The 21435-nt window shown below is 38.7% G+C and overlaps 1 protein-coding gene across 1 annotated transcript in view; it reads left to right on the plus strand.

Moving 5' to 3' along the window:
* LOC108680746 (Na(+)/H(+) exchange regulatory cofactor NHE-RF1) overlaps positions 1–21435 on the plus strand; it is a 35358-nt gene that overhangs the window by 4223 nt on the left and 9700 nt on the right. Inside the window, exons 2-5 of the mRNA XM_018169640.1 lie at positions 2848–3059; positions 11902–12041; positions 12390–12504; positions 20243–20761. Coding sequence (XP_018025129.1) covers positions 2848–3059; positions 11902–12041; positions 12390–12504; positions 20243–20761 — 986 coding nt within the window. The remainder of the gene's footprint in view (positions 1–2847; positions 3060–11901; positions 12042–12389; positions 12505–20242; positions 20762–21435) is intronic.

A 21435-nucleotide genomic window follows, 5' to 3' on the forward strand; every position in this document is an offset into this window, starting at 1 on the left:
GTTCTTTTAATTTTCTGTATAACACTTTTTTGTAAGTATTTCACATGTTTCATTGGTAATGGACGAAACTAATATTATTGAGTCGAAGCTGGTCTTTTATCTGTGACACCAAGCATGTGAACATATAAAGTCATATTATTTGCAGGTTCATTAACGATGTGTGAGCTTTCATGATTCTAAAGGTTTTTCCTCTTCAATATCTGTACTAATCTAACGGTTAACATTTTGTGTCTACTCCGTTTGAAACGATCGAGGAACCTTTGCATTTTATACAGTTGACCCACTCTCAATTTTGTAAAAAAATCAACTCTCAGTGTCTCACTAAATGGTTTGTCTATCAGTAATACATGCCGATATTCTTGAAGTTTAATAGAATTTTTTAACCACCGATCAAGCGGTTCATTGTTGTGACACGTACATTTTGGCTGGCGCCCTGCATTGTGTGGAAATCGAAAAATTGATTGAAATTTAAACTTTGGCATTTGGTCATTAAAAGCGTATTCCTAGCGAGTAGACTTGTAGACTTTGTGCTTTTGACCTGACGCAGCTGCCATTCTGCTGCTCTGCCAGCCGGTCTGAGATAGCGGTCGGTGTGTCGCTGATAAGCGGCCATATCTCCTCACGTTGATAAACAAAAGAATTTTTTTCACATGAAGTCAGTTGCAATTAAATATATTATCTTGCTTCAATTATCACGCCAGTAAAATAGTTAACTTTTTTTAATGATTCGCAAATTTTGCTCAGCTCGCTCTGGCATTGTTGCAAATTCAGCATCCGCCGCCGGTCGTCTAGCGCTATTACTTTACTAATTTCTGGAACGACATGCGAGGTTGAAAATTTGAAACCCGTTAGAATATTGACGAAATATCTTCACCGTTTTGGTTTCGCGATTTGGAGCAGAATCTTCATACTCTGTTTTTTTTAGCGTGGTGCTCGTTCATTCTTGTTTGACAAACTAAATATAAAGATCAAATTCAGATTTTATTGTACCCGATTTACTATGCACTTTTCAGTGTCTGTGCTTCTCTGTGTGTCTGTGTCTTCAATGTCTGCGCCTAAATCGGTTCTTTCTGTTGAATGTTAATAAGAAGATGATCATAGTGGCAGAGAGCTGGACTCGGCCTCAATACTACGCCAGCTTGCATCATGCACAGTCATTCCTTCCAAGCTACGCAGTACGCACCTCATGACATTAATGCACTATGGCGCGTTGGTAAAAAGTTGTACTTTATAATTTTACAACTTTTTTATGTTGCAAAAAAAGTTTACAACATTTTGTAAAAAAAAGTTGTACTAAGTTGTACTTTATGGTCTCTCATAACACAATTGCTCAGCAGTATTCGGCAATGAGGTTTTAACTGAAAAAAAAACGTGGTGGAAAATATGGTTCAGTGGGACGGGTCAGTAATTTTATATGAGCACAATCAGCAGTGAAAATTCAAGTATAGGTACACGAACGAGATTAATCTCTTAGAAGCGGATGAAAGGAAGGAGAACATAAAAATCTATATGTTTTCTATTTTAAAGTTCAAAAACTGTAGGCAAGTATAAAGTATAAAGGCAAGGTTTCCTTTTTAAATGTGCAGCGATTCCAAAAAAACATTTCTTATATAATAAAGAATAATAAGTGTTTAGTTTGATAATGGCACACAAGTGTGTACATTGATTAACGTGGCACAGAGAGGTATTGTACACTTTAATAAATAGAAGAATTGGCTTGTCTCACTGTACCTCTCTTCACCATATTCGACTTATAGTGTATAAGTCAAGTTTGCTTTTACATGTCTGGTTATTCAAGCAACAGGCTAAATTTATTATTAAGTTTATTATTTAATTTTAATTTAAATTTGTAATTTTCAATTTTAAGTTTTTAATTTAGCTTTTTATGGCAAAGATGTGTGCAAAAGTAGTAAAAAAAATATCTTTGTGTACCACTCATCAGTGTACAAAACTGTTGTGATGTGTACACCGTTGTTCTTCTTGCAATATCATTTCTTTGTTCAGATAACTTTAAAACAAAATTCAATGAGTGAATTGAAAACTTCCGCTGCGAACCTCATGAAAAATCACATATTATAATTATAGAATGCATAAAAAACTGTTTGATTTCTTCTTATCGTGCTACATTAGCTTCACTAATCTTTTAGAGTTGGGTTTACATTTATGTGTGTTCACTATGATGTGTTTAAGGCCCTGACTGAAAGCCGTGCGAAGTCTAAGAGCGAGGTTTTCGCGACCATCGTGTAAAATCCTTGATCTGTCCGAAGCTCAGCCTGTCGCTACCCTCGAGCTTGTACTCTTTGTAATATGATATCCTAGCCAGACCCTTTCTCGCGGTCACTGGTCGCTTTCAGGTGGCCGAACTCCATTTGAGCAGCTAGTATGCGGGATTTTCCCTCCGCGCATCAGCAGGCTCGATCATAACTATTTTTCGGTCGAAAATATCTACAACAAAGAGGCTGATCAAGGAATGCCGAGTATACCATTCAATGGAGAATAAAAATTACAACCCTTTTATATCTCGAAAAAAGTAAAAAAGTCGCAGACTTGATGAACAATAATATTCAAAGTTGCTTGAAATTTCCTCTCATTAAAACTCTTTTTATACAAAGTTTACATATCTTTTGATACTGGTCGACGCTTATAAATAAATAGATGGGTAAGCATGGAAAAATCCATATCGCCATCTCATTTGCGAGTGGAGTAAAGTCTATCCTAATTAGTGAAGAAACGCATAGGGAAGAGCCAAGCCTGTTAGAAGCCTTGCGACCTTCAACCAGGGCCTTAATATTATATGCTTTATTTGAAGTAATATGTTGAAAAAATATGCCTTTATTTTGCTCGCAGAAACGTCCCCTCACCCGCCACGGCTATGCCACATCAGGCGCTCACCCGACTTTAACGGCTACGGCTTCAATCTTCACACAATAAAGAACAAGAGCGGTCAGTTCATCGGGCAGGTGGACAAGGGGTCGCCAGCTGAGAAGGCGCTGCTCAAAGAGGGCGACAGAATCGTCGCTGTCAACGGCGTCAACATCGCCTCTGAAAACCATCAACAGGTCCGTGAATGTGATGCTTTGACCCTGCAATCCTGTTTCTTAGGGGTAATTATCTCTATATTTTTATTCGTTTAAAGTTTTTGCTGAATTTCCAAATTTATCCTTCATTTTTAGACGAGAGTACGTTAATTTTAGGCCCATTTTTAGTGGTGCTATTTTGATATCACTAACGCAAGTATACAGAACAGTAGAATTATTATTTTTCCTGGTGTTCATTTAAAGTCCTGGAAGAAGAAGTAGGCCAAGTGCCAATTTTGACAAGGGTTAATTTTTACAGCAGACATAAAGAACTCATTGCTGAACGCCACCCACGGCCTACATGATTATTGCAATAATAACCACTCTCGCGTCGGTACGCACCACAGGACAATTTATCATGTTAAGGCAGCATATCCGAATATACTTTTTGCGGCTTAAGTCGATGGGCCTAAAATTAACGTACTTTTTTCCAAAATTGAAGGATGAATTTGGTAATCCAGCACAAATTGTAAACAAATAAAAACACAGAGATACCCCTAAGCATTTTTCGAATATTCTTTTCATTGTTCACAACAATTAATTTGTGGAATAACAGAGATGATGTTGATTATTGTGCGTGAATTATACCCGCCAGTGATTGATGAAACACCGGTCAGGCATCGGTGCCAGTCACACCTGCTATACGTGTGACTCATTCACTTCTATTCAATCATTCACTTGTCCTTGATATTCTGCCTCTATACACCTGCGAACCTTGTTTATTAGTTCTACTCAATAATGTATTGGGTCTAAATTATGTATATTTTATATTGTACTTGATTTGTATTAATTTTACTCAATAATGCATTAGGTACATATATTCTCTTCAGAAAATCCTCACCTGACTACCGTAAGCCTGTATCAAAGATACTAGTCGTATAACTGCAAAACCTGCTATCCAAATGAATGTGTTATTCATCTATACTGACTTTACGTCATCCAATACTTTTATAACGATTTGCATTGACATTAAGAGATAATATTTTCTAACGTGTGGCAGAAAGAGTACTCACATTTACCATGATTTGCTTCCTTATCGTCACATCAGTAATCACTATAATCGCAGATACGCCTACCCAGCTTACTTATTAACGATTAATTATTGAATCTCACAAGCAAGACCATCAACTTGGATATATTTTTGTTGTGTGACATTAATCTTCGGTACATGGAAGTGAAAGTTATTCATCAATGACACATTTATAACGGTACAATATCAATTAATAGTTAATTATATTTGATAATTTATTATTAAATTAAATAATATATATGTAATGCTTGAACGTCGGTCGTCGTGTATCCAGCACGAGTCGCATGCGACATCCTCTTGCCAGCGTCTCTCTACTTGAGGTTATGAGGGAAATAAACCTAAAAATGTACATTTGTTTCACACGCGTTCTCTTCGCTAACACTAGCATGACTGATTTATTGAATTAATATAATAATATAGCGGTTTCAGCGTTTATTAGGCCGTAGACCTATCGCCGAAATTCGTATGCTCCATTGGCTGCACGTAAAATTTAGAATAGGTACCTTAGTATATACTTTATCGACTTCCTGTATATGCACTTTTTGGAGGTCTCTGGCACTGAACATTCAAGTTTGAACTTGTACAATGAAGCTGAAGGCCGCCGTACTAGCCGTTGACAGTTTGAACATGTATTTGAACAAGTGTAAGGTGACGCTATTTCAACTGAGGCGCTTCATGGCCTTCAACAGCAAGTAGAATTTTGCTAAATCTCGTATGGGGGCATCTTCTTGGACATTTTTTCTTATTACATCGATCGGTTAGAATGAACTTCATTTGAGATGGGAGATGATGATTTAAAGCTGATAAGAAATCATTAATATATATATAGGAGATAACCACGTTAAGTCTCCGTGGTAACATACCTGTTGGTAAGACTTATTATACATCAACAGACTCAAACTTGTTCCTAATTGCGACTCGTCGCAGTTGAATCAGATTAGTTTTATCACTCTCGGCTTAATAACAATAAGAGAGCAAGCTTCCACACATGAGCTACAGGACGGCAAAATAGACTTTTTAGCGCGTTTTCTCATTTATGGAAATAATGCACTATTGTGCTCGCCATGTCCGTCCGTCTGTCTGTCTGAACGTCTCTCTGTCCGTCCGTGACTTCATGTTTTCGTCGACGAGAAAATGCGCTCTCTGTCACTCACTGCAGTGAGTACTGAGTTATATGTTTTTAGACTTTATTGGTATTCGATGGTCTAATTATAATTAACGTATTGTGATGCAATTTCCACAAATAAATATCAATATAAAAACAGTAATAATATTTTCAGGTCACTGATGTATTGTGATTCAATTTCCCCAAATAAATATGAAAATAAAAACATTAATAGCATTTTCAGGTCACTGATGTATTGTGATGCAATTTCTCCAAATATATATGAATATAAAAAGACTATATAATAGCATTTTCAAGTCACTAATGTACTTGTTTTTGCTTGGAAAGATCTCCGCCATATGAATTCATAGTCGTGATGATGTGCACCCTTTATTGAATAAGATCGATTTCTTGCTTGGCTTTTCGTTGTGAAAGCTAACGCATTGACAATACGTTCGTAAATTCTAATACTCGTAAATACATTGGACACTTGTGAGCTACAGCTGGCAATCGATTTACGTACCTGCTGTACACTATCCCTCAGTGTACATATACCTTCGCCATCTCACGTGCATGTGGAGACTTATTTATGTTTTATTTTGTTTCTTCAATTCGTTCTTATGTAAGAGCAAGCATTGGAAAAATCTGAGTCTGCATGATGTTCCTGTAGCACAGAATTATCGAGTGACGCATGGGTTCTCAGTTTTAACACGAATTTTAAGTCGATCCATATATACCGTGCTATCAGTGTGAGATCTCATCGTTCTAGTTTTATCAAAGCCACGGTCTGCATATTGAGTTTGTTTTGTAATTTCTATCACCTCGTCAGCCAGTTCTTTATGACGAGAGATTAGTATGAGTAAATGTTTCAGTGTCAAGTTCCGAATCTCATTCCATTGAATCAGGTAAATTTATATATATTTTTTAATTTTGAAAACATTTAACTGACTGGGGATTGAATTTGTTCCAAATTTGATGACAATTTGAGTTTTTCCTCCTCTAGTTCTCTGAAAGTTCCTCTCACCTCACAGGCCTGATAAAAATCACGAAGCCTTTGGCTTCAGCGTCAGTTCTGGAAACATCTGGTCATAAGACCAGTTTTTAGATCTCAGGCAGATCGACAAGTCAAGAACATTACAGGAATCGTCGACACGCCAAACATGACGCTGCAGGCACTTAATGCCGGCATTATTACACTACATATATTACCTTAATATAACATAACATGAATGGTCTTAATGCTGGTAATCATTAATAGTCATTCATTTATTTCTGAATTATTCCCGCCGGAGAAAAATCGTCAAAGTAATAATTGTATGAAATTGCGCTATGTATGCTCCAAAGCCTTCCTCTGATTGGTTAGGACAAGGCTAACGTAAACTTTTTCAGGCTGGCGCACCCTTTGGCTCCCCAGTGAATCTCTAGCCGTTAGGACAATTAAGGCTAACGTAAACTCCAACTCCAAAATTTAGAGTCGCCCCAGCTTCTGGTAATCCAAATCAGAAGCTGATGCCTCTGTTAATTTTCACTGGGAACTGAGTCTCGAATGACTGCATGCGTGGCGCCGGCCGCACGGAGAGCGGGAGCTTCGCCCCCCGGGGAGTTCAGTGATACGCGACTCCGTAGTGTGTCTGGCGGAGGTATAGCAGCGCTGGCTATCGCGTCGTGCGAGCGTCGGAGAAAGTGATCAGCGCAGGAACATGTGATATTGCGCTTCTCCTTCGTGATTGTTGTTACCTTCACGTGTTATTGTGCTGCTGCTGCGTGTCAGCTTATCACGAGTCATGCGCTTACAATAGACTAGCGATCATCTGTCTTCTTTACTGAATGCTGCTAGCCTTTTACTTCAATCGCATTCTTTTCAAGCATACTTTATTTGTTAATTAGATTTTACAGCTGATTAGGCACGTGGTTTTAGAGATTTCTGCAACATGATATACGTATATAACAGAGCTTGTAATACGAATATCTACTGATAATAAAGTACTATCTTATTGGTAATTACTGATAATTATTTAATTAAAGGAATACAATAGATATTTTAATATATATATTCGAATATATATTGTTTTTGATAGATTTATTACAATCCAATTTTCTTCTAATATTATTTACAACTTCATATGTATGTTCATACTTTCCTTCTTGTTCACATCGGCAGGATGCGAATTTTGTTGCTTAATTTTTATTTTCTGTAATTATAACAGTTATCATTGCTTTAACCTTTGCGGTATTACATAGGTACAATTTTACCTGTACAGGTACTAGTAAAAACATCGTAAAATTATGCTGTCTAAGAAGGGTTAGTCGTATCAATCAGCGAGTCTCTTATCAGGCAGGTAACTGTTATAGGGACATTGATATGATATTGACTCCTCACATTGCACATTTTCGTACTTGAATTAGATATTTTACAAGCGAATAAGATATTTGTACACCAGTAAATGCTATTCAGGAACTGTTAACTAATGTGAAGAGCATTAATTATAGCACTTGCACAGTTAAGAGTTCACGATTGGTGACAGTGACATGAATTGGTCATCGAGAAAGCCAGCATTACGTAAGCCGTGTTTGTGTCGATGTATGCCACGGCAGCTCGTGTGGTGAACTTTCTCTCCGATGCCGACCTCCTGAGGGCGACTTTTTGCGCAGAAGGCCGCGTGCTGACCGCTGCGCGTACCCCACTGCGCTATGCCTCAGCGCCCAAAGTATCCAAAAGTTTTTAGCGCATCTTCTCATTTATTGAAAAAATGCCCTATTGTGCTCGTCATGTCCGTCCGTCTGTTCGTCTGTCCGTCTGTCCGTCTGTTCGTCTGTTCGACTGTCCGTCCGTCACTCCGTCTGTCCGTGACTTCACGTTTTCGTCGACGAGAAAATGCGCTCGCTGTCACTCACTGCAGTGAGTACTGAGTTATATGTTTTTAATTGATTATGAAACTTAACATGATATGAAATCTGGATTTTATCAACATTTTTGGTTCCATGTATCTTATATGCTCTTATGCGAATTGTTTTATCACCTAAACTCAGGGTTTACTTCTAGATTACTTTTAGATACAATTTACAATTAGAAAAAAGATGCCAGCGGCAAGTCCACCTTACTGCTGAATCCGCAAATCGGCTAAAAAATAAATTGTAAAGAGGTTTAGTGAAATTCATTAGTTGCATATGTAAGCTTGGAGATGAGCTTCATCATCAGGAATATGCTTCTAAACAATTATAACAACGAACTTTATAAATAAAGATTTGAAATGTAAATTAACTAAAATGTGAAAAATTAATTGAGGGGAAATCTGATGACAACGCTATCTATTTTCAGTACGAAGTTTTTACGCGCTGAAATCGATTTTTGTGATGTTTTTTTTTCGTCTGGAAGTCCATAATGGGGTTTGCCTTTTAAAATTCTTAGGTCTTATGCACCGGAAGCGGAAGCCAAAACCGTAAAATCTTTATCGGTCACCAGGATATAACTCCTTTCAGCATGAATGCGCACTGCTGATCTTGTTTGTTGTTAAATTCGTAAGAAAATGTACGTATTGCTTCTGCATTATCTGCCTGAAGAGCGAAACTAAGATTCTGTATCAGAGCTTACATTATGTTCAACTTCTAAGAATTTTAAAAAATCAACATGACATGGTTTGCCTATGGGAATTCTGAAAAGAATCGTTCATAATTTCCAAATTCAGGAAGATCAAGTACACAAGCATGTCAATTGGCTATACGTGCAGCCATTGAAGCTCAAGGCCGCGTGTATTATGACCATTACCTGTACGGCGCCAGGCCATGAACTTTGCAAACGTCAACTTTCCGGCAAATTGCATGCTGTTTATTCTCTGGAATACCGTCTGTTCTGCCGTATTCAGAGACGACTACATCCACTTACCTGAAATTATTAAAACCACTGCTGAGTGTTAAAATTGACACATTTCTTGAGTTTTGTGAAATATGTAGCTTGCATATGGTCTTTTGCATTGTATTATTGTGCCTATTCGCGTATGTGTCGCAAATGTGAAAATTCTGTTCTCGTATTTTAATTGTATCCAAGAGTTTATTTCCAAGCATATTGATTGTTAAGTTGAAAAAGCTCTCCTCGACAATTGAGTTCAATGGACCTCCGTCATAGGTCTCGTATCGGAACTTGTCTAATCGTTTCTACTGGTAGTGGTTTAAATGGATTCCATGAAGGCATATGCATGTTTACATTTTATTTCTCACAAGCCCAGATGTGTCATTGACGAATCCTATGCTCAAGGGCGAGTTTCCTCGGAATGCGATGGTATTTCCTGCTCAAGCTTTGCGTATGTAATTATTTAGTCGGTGAGGCAATCCACTTCGAAATTTTTCTTTTTAGTTTTTATTCTTGGAAATTCCCATTCACTGTCGGCTGGAAAACATCCGAGGAATTGTTTGTTTCTGTTGCTTTCACTGACGTTCCATGTGAACTCGGCGAAGAACGACCAGATAAGAACTTCCAAGTTCAGCATGAGAATAACAAAGAAAAAATTTAAGCCCATGTAATCATAAGATTTACGTTTGGCGTTGAAGCATTATCGTATTGCTGTTATTATATCTACTGTGATTCAGCGGGATTTTTGCAATTGTAAAATAAAAAAAAAATCAAGCAAATGTTGACCAAGCTGTACCTCTCGACTCTAAACTCTATTCCCCTTCTAATAAACGATAGTTATTCCCCTGCTCTTTTGTATTGTGAATTGTTAAATAAGTCTCGAAAGTTATTGGAAGCTTGAATTTCCAATATATTCTGAGCCTGAAGCGTTTTATTTACTGGGAATACTGAATTGTTTGACAGTTGCTGTGACAGCTCAATGTAGAGAAATTCTCCAGGAAGTTGAAAATATTTAGATAAATATTTGAAGAACAATGCCCAACGTTGTGAACCATGCAATGTGAGAGGAATTCTTGCCAAGAAACTGAAGTCTGCAAGAAGACGTCTCAAGATATACAATGATGGTTTCTGACCTCTGATACTTAATGGTTCTTGCCCCGGTAAATTACAGCCTTCATTGACAGGTTGCTTCGTTAATATTTTACAGGGTTGAAGCAATTCAGTTATTAAATGTTATCAGATTAGCCCGATGTTGCCGGAATAGATACTTCCAGCAATATTTCTCTCAGGCGTAGAATTCTTTATATTTAGCAAATGTTTTTATCCTTTCGTGTATAATCTTTTCGTTTTTTCGTGTCGGTATACCTTCTGTTTTGCGTGCTGCCCCACATACGATTCACAGTGTTATATATCCTACCTGTATATTAACACATATGTACAATTGTGTATGGGTTTTGGTAATATCTGAAATCTCATTTAGGCGCAATTGACATGTGTTGCGTGTTTGCTCAGTCACAATAAAAGAATTTTTTAGGTCTTTGTAGTCTTCTTATCTAGTCGGATGGTGTTCGATCATGCTGTCATGCAGCACGTGCAACGTGCACGACGTCACGCAACACGTACAATGTACATGGCGTCACCCGCGATGGTTACTAGCTCTAAACAGGGCGTATGCTTCTAATGAGATCATCAGCGTATGAACGTCTCGAAGGCCAACCTTTATTCTAATCAGTCCGACCTTTATAGTAGCTTTGAAATCCCTCATTTTCATCATTTACGTGTGATTTAATTTCCCAATTAATTGACCGAAATGCAATTAAGTTATTTATGGTGCTCGCTTGTGCATCAAGAAGTTTAATTAAAATGAGTGTTGGAACTGTTGCCGCTTAGCGCACGCACAACGTTCTGCTTCTCCAGCCGGTACTTGAGACTCAAGTCGTATGCCGGCTTTCAGGAAACGATTGCATCAACTTAGCAAGCCTGAAGAAGCGTTACGTTCGTTACTCCTCTGTACCTCAGACTTACATACATCACGGCAGATCGGCTCTCACTGATTACATTCGCTCCTTGTTGATATTTATAGTTTTTTATTTCCCGCCGCCATTGTCCTTGGAAAGTGTGAAAATGTTGCGTGCGGTTGTGTACAAGTTGCCTCCCATTGTTTGTCAATCTAAAGCAAGCGCTCCGTCAACCGACTGTGTATTATGCAATGGACATAACTGCCCTTTTAAATGTTCGTGTTGTAATTGAGTTGACTTTGAACAAAAACAAACAATTTTAACCAATTCATCAGAGTTCTTGGACAAGAACTGTAATTATACCATTAGGCTCTAATATTCGGGTTTTCGAATGTTTCATCTAGTACATTACGATCCTTGTTCATACTCAATTGTTGGTTTTATCTAGTTGGGTAATTTATGTTTTTAATAAATTCGAGAAAACACTCAAATATAAACTGCTAACCTATTAGTAAAATTCTGCAACATTCTGAAGATTATAAAAGGTATAATCTTGAAGAAATTTCAATTATACGTGTACGTTTATTTATGCGGTATCCAGCATCGAGCATAGAAACGTTTGAAAATAGCTAATACTTTAGCATGATATAAATATTGCATTTTCCTTCAGCTGTTGTTTCGTGTCGGCTTTTACTCAGAGAACTTAATAGTAATACTGTTCATTTCCCCTCGGTCTTTACTAAGACAATAAGAAGAATCTGTTATTTCGTGTCCGAATTTAATAAACCTTTAGTTTACCATTAAATACCGTTACAATTTACCCTCAAGTACGTATTTACAGACAAATAAAAAATATATTTGGGAACCTTGTTTCTCGCTGGCAGGTGGTGAGCCGCATCAAGATGGTGCCAGACGAGACGAAGCTGCTCGTCGTGGACGAACAAGCAGACAAGTGGTACCACGACCACGACATCGTCATCAACGACAGCCTTCCTGAGATCATCAAAGGATATTCTTCAAGCAGGTAAATAACTACAATACTAGCTCTATTCAGCAACGTTCAACCTAATTTTGGTTAATAAATAAGAGCTGATGCGACCGTAAACTTTATAGTGGGTCTTGAACTTCGTGAAAAAATTTTGGTGTTTTTCCTGGGCTTGCATGACTGCGGTAGGATATAGCTTAATGTCACTCGTTTGCTTGAATCTCAAATTAACAAGAAATTTAACAGCAAGCAAATTTCCACAAAAGTTTATAGTATCTTTACGGAAACGTTTATAGCATCTTTAGCTTGCTTCTGGCTCTGTATTTTGTCAATAAAGTTTTCATTTTTAACAACATGCAATAGACATTTTGTGATTTAAACCTTCAGTCGGCGTGAGTCGACGAGCAGCTCTGAAACGGACGTAAAGGACACCAAGCAAGAGGACAGACGGTCAGTGGCTTCGGCTTCCTCAGGAGGGACCAGCGAAGCTTCCAACAGACAGGTAGGCTGTGGGACTCGCAGCTGCTGCCGCTATAGGCACAGAAACCTCATCTCTTACTCTGCCCATGAGGAAACAATTGTCCTAAAATTGGCTACGTTTATCTTAGCTTTATGAGGAATTTATTTTTACAGCGAAGATATCATGATAGGAAAGCGATAGTACGCGCATGGGGAAATTCCCGAACCTGCGGCCCAGTAAGTCGGGCGTCGCTTTAGCACACATTCACATCAGCTCCCTGCATCCACGCAACTTGTTGAGGCTGGAGGGGTAACTCGTGAGAAGCGTATATACAGCTCGTGAAACACCGCTTCAGCGAACTCAATCCTACATCGGTTGTTTATTTTTTGAAGTTTATTTGAAATAGAACAAGCTACCGCAGGATAATTTTTTCTTTCATTACTTCACCATTTGGTGCATATCATATTTTACAAACTCAAATAACATATAATTGCACAAGTAACATTTTCCGAATAATTTCTACCTTCTTCTTGGTTTAGGTGTCCGATGCACTATTTTTCATCCAGTATTACACACGCCTAATCACAAATACCTTTTATAATTCTGATTTTTGGCTTCCTAATACTGATCTTCACATTACTTTACAGGTTATTGACTCGACTTCTGCTAACTATTACAATGTTAACGAGACTAACGAAAACTTCTTGTGAATGTAGTTAATATTACGTCGGTTTACCTCTTCTAATGCCTGGTAATCCTGGTGTTTTTTTTAACTGCGCAACTTTGAATTTATCTCGTGTTCACGACTAAAAAATTCCTTGGTCTGCTGTTCATGTTTGACAAGAAAGTCATTATTTCCGATATTCCAACTTTTCTGTGTCGATAAATGCAGATGACGATTTGTGTGACTCCATTAAGATATGCTGGTGCTATCACAGTCAGGATCCAGCTAATTATTAACCTTAAAATTTCCCGATTTATGTTGAAAGCAGACCGAATCAATGTTAACTCCAAAACAAACTCGATAGGTACTGTCGCTTAGTACTTGCTTGTATGTTCGGAAAGATGATGGTCCAGTCGCCATCACTAGTTACTGATGTAGCATGGCTCTCAAATTTTATTCTTAGCAATATCTTTCATATTCAGTAGTCCCGCACAGCCTGCTAATGTGTTGCTATCATCGGAATTTGCAAGTATTCGGTTTGAGCGCAACTGTTGCATTCCAGTACATGTTTGTTGTGAATGAGAAGGGAATGATGCCTGTTGCTTTGTTTGATGAGTTCAAATTGCGCAAAAAAATAATGATATGAATGATCGAAATTTTCTATGGAAATGGATGAAATTATTTTCAATCATTCTGAATTTTTTAGGCTGCTATGATTCTCGCAAGGAATAGTGCAATTTTTGCTTGAAAAGTTAAAAATCTAAAATTTATTGTGGACTTTTTACCATAAGCGATCTTGTTAGGAAAGAAAACGCAGTGTATTTTTATTAATTTACGAGTGCAACAGTTCAATAAAACCTATTTTGGGCAACTTAAGAAATGCGGATAGATTTCATTTTGGTCGAACAAAGTCACATATAAGAGGCGTATCAAAACTCTTCATTGAGCTCCCAAAAATTGAGACATTATTTACGAATGGCTGAAGATTATAACACAAAACGGAACATATCAGTACTATATCAAAGGTTTATTACGCTGCGTTAAACGCAAAAGCACAGAACATTCGTATAGTTTAGTAGGAATAGTTTAGTAGGAGCTTGTAGAGGTTGCCTATATAGCACCATGGCTATATGTACATTGCGTTATTGAAGGAACCATCAATAAAAGAATTCACTCCTTAACTGTTCACTAGTCTATCACAATTCAAAGCTTAACCTTACGATCTTCATAACTCTTAAGATAAACGTAAGATTTTGTTGGGAATGCAGCCTCATGGCGCGAACGCGTGTCGCCGAAGTCAGCCTCACGTGTTGCTGCAGCAGCAGCGGTTGCAGGCGACCCGTCTGCAGGAGACGCATCCTCGCCCTGCTTCACACCGCCTCCATAGGGTGAAAATTCCCGCTTTTACTCCATTTTTAGCGCATTTTCTCATTTATGGAAAAATGCACTATTGTGCTTGCCATATCCGTCTGTCTGTCTGTCCATCCGTCCGTGACCTCAAGTTTTCGTCGACGAGAAAATGCGATCTCTGTCACTCACTGCCGTGAGTACTGAGTTATATTTTTTTGAGTTATGGGACAAAAATTCATGACTGCGCTTCAACTGTAGATGATTTGCCCTCGTTCTGAATTGGGCTGTGAGCTGAGTGAACGTAATGATGATGGTGGCAATGATGATGCACAATAGAGTGACAACTCTGCAAGGATGGTTGCAGTAGTGGCAACTCTGCAAGGGCGTTTACAGTGAGGAGGCAACTCTGGATGGGGCGGTTACAGTGAGGAGGCAACTCTGCAAGGGCGTTTACAGTGAGGAGGCAACTCTGGATGGGGCGGTTAAAGTGAGGAGGCAACTCTGGATGGGGCGGTTACAGTGAGGAGGCAACTCTGGATGGGGCGGTTACAGTGAGGAGGCAACTCTGGATGGGGCGATTACAGTGAGGGGGCAACTCTGGATGGGGCGGTTACAGTGATGGGGCAACTCTGGATGGGGCGGTTACAGCGAGGGGACAACTCTGGATGGGACGGTTACAGTGATGGGGCAACTCTGGATGGGACGGTTACAGTGATGGGGCAACTCTGGATGGGGCGGTTACAGTGATGGGGCGGTTACAGTAAGGGGGCAACTCTGGATGTTGTGTGTCATCGTAAATATTCTTGGAGTCGTTCGGGCAACAACGATTTCTTAAGCGTGAAATTGATTAAGATTTGCGAAGTTATTATTGAGTGGTTTTTCTTTTGTATAGCGAGACAACTTATAGACAAATTTGTGTAGCAAAACTATAGGCTTAATATCATAAGATGTACAAAGTTCATGCTTCAACAGATTTTCAGAGCATTATTTGCTGATCTTTATGTTGATTATAAGTTAACGCAGTATATTGCTTGAAGTAAACTTTCGTGTTCACATTTTTCACTGTTTTTATTGGTTTGAAGTTGTTTTCATTTTCTCCGATCATATGCTGGTCGCCAGAATACATCTATAAGAACAACGTACTAAGACGAAATGCTAGAGGCTGTGAAGTTAAAAATAATTTCTGAAAGTATTAGTGAAAGTATTTGTGCATATGGGAACTTGAGAACCAAATTAGCCGTTCTGTTCGTGAGAATGATCTAGTGCCAATTTTGCTTACCGTTGACTATTGAGTGTATATAAAGACTTGGTTATAAACACTTGAGTGTATAAACACTTTAGTAGACCATATATATATATATATATACACTTTAAAAATGTATAAAAACGTGAGTATGTTCACTTTAGTCCATTAAAAATGAAAAATCCACTTGCGTTATAATACAACTGGAGGTCACAATGTTTTGGTCTGTAAGTCGTAATTAACGAGCGTGAAAAGGCAATTGGCGAGGTAATTGTCATAGCTCTGTAGCTCTGTGTGACTCGCACACTATTGTCACGTGACGCTCTGCAGTTGTTACGTGTCTCACCGTACGTGTTGTGTTACAGCTGATATCATCTGTACAGCACATCTCTAATTGTTGTGTACATACATACGCGGGTACTGTTCGCTGAGCTTTTTGTGTGTCTGCTCTGCTGTTTTGTGAGTGGCTGCTCTGCTGTTTTGTGAGTGGCTGCTCTGCGGTTTTGTGAGTGGCTGCTCTGCTGTTTTGTGAGTGGCTGCTCTGAAGTTTTGTGAGTGGCTGCTCTGCTGTTTTGTGAGTGGCTGCTCTGCAGTTTTGTGAGTGGCTGCTCTACAGTTTTGTGAGTGGCTGCTGTTTTGTTTTTGGCTATTCACATTCATCATTCATGTTCGCGTGGCTGCTATATCAGAGGCATGTACATCAATCGTCGGACTTTAAACGGACGGAACTTCTGCCACTGAAGTTTTGACTTTTTGGGAGGTTAAGGATTGTTCGTTTCGTTCTAGCGTAACTAAATAAGTGTATTCCATTTACTAGCTAGTCGAACTAGCTTCCGAAAGCATGGCTTTTTACTAGGGGGATTAAAGGATAAATATTTCGAAAAGTAACATGAAATTTTTTAACGAAATTTGAATCGCAGTTGATCTTTATTCGACACGGAATATTCTCGTTATCGTTTTGAAGTTGTTGAACAAGTCATGAATGTTTTCCGAGCTTACTAAATTCCGTACAGAAATACTATGAGCAAATAGACGCCAGAATTAACTGTGCGATAACAGAAGAGACTGACAGGTAATCTTATAGCTTACGATAAGATAAACGCATTGACGTAAACGTATTATTATAGCGTCTATATATTCACATACCTTTTTGACCTCCACATGTTATTGTTTCTGGCTCGTAGAGTGAAATTTGTAGCGTTTTTGTTTAGCTCTCTACGGCCGATGGAAATTGACTTTGTTTTTGAACTGCAGAAAAATTGGTGAACTTTCTGTTTATGAACTAAAAAGCCACTTTGTCCGTAATTAGTATAGTTAGGCAGAAGTTTTTCTTTTATGCAAGTTGTCCGTAATGTAGACGATTTCAAACAAACGATTGATTGGAATTCTTGAACCCCGTTAAGCTCTTTTAAAAAGTTATCATAGTGGCCACAAGAGTAATTCTGCAATGATTTATTGCTACTAAATTGCCCTCTACTTTGAACAGATTCCCAGAGATAATCATTGATATTTTGTCTTATCGTCACGTCGAAGATATATGATTTATTCCACGGAGCTGTCTTGCTGGTCATCGTACGTGTCGGCTCATATATCAATCTCTTTTATGAGCAATAAATTTTTGCGCCCTTGTGAAATTTCGCAAGCAAATTGATAATTCCTAAGAAAGTATAACAAGTATTTCACCAATTAATATTCATGAAATCGTATGCGCTATTATAGACCTACTTTAAATGCATGCATAAATCGTGAAGCCAGGAACAACGGACAACAGACGTCGTATATGCCACATCGAGTTATTCCAACCTGAGATTTCGTTTAGTCTAATGCACGCATAGCAAGAATTTTCAGTAAACAGAAAATTGAATTTAAGATTGAAGGTGTTGCTGATGCGTCAAAAGGCTTCATTGTTCGACTCCCGCTTGGTTAGACGTCGTCGTGACGCAAGCTCATAGTTCGATAGCTCGCCTGTCTCAAGGAAACCCAAAACACGATTGACGTTTGGTGATGGGAATCTTCCGCATTCAGATATTGTGTTTTACGTGTTCGGTCAACATTTGTGACGACGGTATAGAGGAGTCGCAATGCAATGTTTTGTTGTCTTGTCCGCATGACTGATTTTATATGGAACTTTTTACGTGCAATCGTATGCGGAAGTTTTTACGTACAATCTTGCCAATCGCGATGACACGTCAATTTATTCACTGTTCTAATTGAGAAAAATCATACTGCGTTGCGCTCCAGGATAAGAATTTTACGTTAAAGAAAGTGTTCCATTCAGATTTATTATTTTATAAATTTACTTATACACTATATATATAGCTTAGAAATTAATGTAGAGAAACGTAATTTTGAGCCTAATTTAGTTCCTACGAATTGAGTGCTACATGTACCACTGACTGATAAAATGCACGAAACTTTCCTACATTGATACCTTCATTTCGTACGCATTGCAGCCCTCTGAAAAAATTTCTCACTACTTAAATATTAGAAAATAGAGCCGCAAATGCACGGATGATTATTATTTTTGTTAACATGATGTCTTGCATTAATGGCTAATAATTTGTTGCTGATATATTAACATAAGAATAAAATCTAGCGAAACCTTATTCAGTGTCAAGCCTCTCATTCGGCGTGAAATGCTATATTTTGATATATTTTGCTATGGAGACGCCTGAGTTCCTCATGAGGACTAGGAGTTTATATCCTTGAGGGTTCGGTACTCCTATACCTACTATTAACATGTTTAAAGATGAAAAATCCTCATGATATGTTCTTATTTTGACGGTTTCAACTCGAAGGGAGCAAATAATTCTTCAGTTGTGGTCATTGCGTTTTCCTATATGGGAACCAAGCTAAGTTGTACTTGATGATCTAATAATTATAAATGGTACAGCCGATCTTCCCTAGTTGGTCTATACAGCCCAGCGCTTGCCTGTATAGACCAGCAGTCTCGTCTGTATAGAGTCAACAATCATCAGATATAGAGTCAACAATCACTATAGACCAACAATCATCAGATATTCCAAGAAATGGACAAGCTCTGACGTCACTCAGGGACCACCTATCGCTGCCACGAACTTGTCTTGTACGCATGCGCGGCTGCGCGCGTCCCGACATTGACGTTATACTCGTGTTTGCGGCGATGACTTCATTCTTACGTTCCTCGACGAGGGAACCTCAATTGTCGTCTTGCTGGCTTAGTTGAGGAATTTTTCTCTACTCAAACGATCAGAGTTACTTAAGAATTTTCGGAGATAAATTCCAAAGCTTTCTGCAGTTCGGTGGTCGCAATGCTTTAACGTGAGCTGTTAGCTTCGCCACGTGTAGTGGTACAGAAGAGATCACTATTAAAATGAAGTGATGGAACAATAATGAATTGTGATTACGCATACAACAATTGCAATGATATGAGGCGTCATTGTGTACTGAGTACATTTCAAAATTAAAAATGCAGCTCATAATTTGCTCAGTGTTTTTTGACCAAAATTGGGAAAATGGAATGATCTAAACTTCTAAAAAACTGTACAAATAATTTTCTAGCACGATATGTCCTCAGACCACATGTTCAAGTCAGGATTGATAGCTTGGCTTTTTTATAATACCCACGTAATGAAATATCTCAGCTTTATTCCTCCCTGAACGTTTCGTAATCACATCGTGAGCTTGAACGATGCCGCTGCAATGGCCTCAATGGCCCTGGTTTCAGTGTTGATCTTCAACAACACTGACACACACACGTACACACGACCGACGTGTTGTTCTAGAACAATTTATGCGCGGTCGTTCATCAGGTTGTTATGACCAACTTTGTTTAGCTGGATGATACAGCAACACTATCAGCAACGTGCTTCTGCATGTCATGTGGCTGACAGCTCGTTTTAACATGCAGGCGGACTTTGTCATGCCAAAGCTCATGTTCTCGAGATTCGGGAAATTTCAGATAATTCTGTATTGTAATAATAATAATAATAATAATAATTGTTTATTCAAATCATTTATTGTTACATTCTCACGTTAGTTTAATTTCTATTCGAGGCACTGAAAATAGCAGGAGTTAAAAATTTCAAAAATCATCGGACAGACGGATATTTTCATAATTCTACCAGAACGAATTTTTCAATAAAAACCAGTTTAATATAAAAATTAAGCGTAAAATTTATGTTTAGATTTTACTAGAATTTGTTCATCAAATTATTCAGGACTGTGACCTTAAATAAATCTTATTTTACTTGTAAATTTTGGTAACTGAATTTGACTTTTTGATACTTTCCCTCGCTGACGTTCAGGTGAGTTTAGGATGCAGACGACCCAAGGACCAACCTGTTCCACCCAACTGTCATGACTGCACTGCTCGACGCAATGACATCCATGACCACGACTCTAACGACGACTCCTACCATGTTCCACGATCTGACATGAGCCCATATGACCCCATGGCCGAGTATGATAATGTTTGCTTCCATGGCGAGTCTAATTTCGGTGATGTTTACCAAGGTGTTCTAAAGATTGATTCTCCTAATAAGGACGAAGACTCTTCATCTTCTGATGATGATGACGATGAAGAACCACTTGCGGGCAACGTTTCTGGACCTGTGGCTGCGAAGCAGGATGACGAAGACGATAGTTCTTCGTCTTCTGAAGACAACGACGAAGCTGCTGAGAAACCAGCCACAGTTAAGGTACTTGTCAACGGCAAGCAAGTTGAGGAAGAGGTAGAAAAAGTTCAAGTCCACAATGATCTCGAGCAGAGTAAGGGTGAAGCCATCCAAGACACGAAGAAAACTTCAGAAACGGACGACGAATCTAGCAGTTCCGATGAGGAAGAAGATGAAGAGGACGATGCTGCAGGTGACTCTGACGATGACACCAAGAAAACAACGACGGAAGAGACTCAGAAGCCTGCAGAGAAAGTGGCGGCGGTCGCAGTCAAGTCCTCCGATTCCGTGAATGGTAAATCTTCAAGGTCCAATTCCAGCTCCTCGGAGTCGTCGCGCGAATCAGTGAAAACAGCCCCCAAAGCCCCCACCCCCGTGACCAGCAAGGTTTGCATCTGAGGGATGAAATTCGTCCGCTTTTGCCCCAGTTAATCTACTTGATTGCTTCGAATATCAATAAATCTTCTACACATCCTGCTTCCGCTTCAATTCCAATGTACACTAAATAATGGTGTCAATTCTACATCCTTCGCGCTACAACTATGTAATTACTTTTAGTTCTATAAAAAATGTCTTTGTAAGATTAAGTTACTTGTAATTATCTGTGTTTGTTTTCTGTGTCAACTGGGAGACTGTACAGAGGTTGGCACCTGGCACGTCAGTAGTACACATGGATTACTTGCTTCGTTGGATACCGTGCTGAACGAAGGAGGCAGCAAAGAATGTGCATCGTGATTGAACCACCCTTGGGACCGCTTGTTGAGTCTTGCTTATGCTTTCAGATACACAAAAAAAAACAGCGGCGCGATCGTGTTACACCGCATGTACGAAGTTGAACACGCATATTATTTAACATTCAACAGGACCTTAACTAAACGCTTGTACTGCCTCTTCTTACAACGCTCTTTCTCGGAAGCTTCTCGCTTCACCTCCCAATGATCGAAAATGGTTATGTGATCTTATTTATAAGATTAATTATAGTGATGAGAATAAAGGTATTAAGAAATCCCATTAGTAATGCCATGTCATTGACCTATATTAAATATATTCATATGTGGGAA

The sequence above is a fragment of the Hyalella azteca genome, unplaced genomic scaffold (assembly GCF_000764305.2).
Source record: "Hyalella azteca isolate HAZT.00-mixed unplaced genomic scaffold, Hazt_2.0.2 contig11733, whole genome shotgun sequence".
NCBI classification, from domain to species: Eukaryota; Metazoa; Arthropoda; class Malacostraca; order Amphipoda; family Hyalellidae; genus Hyalella; species Hyalella azteca.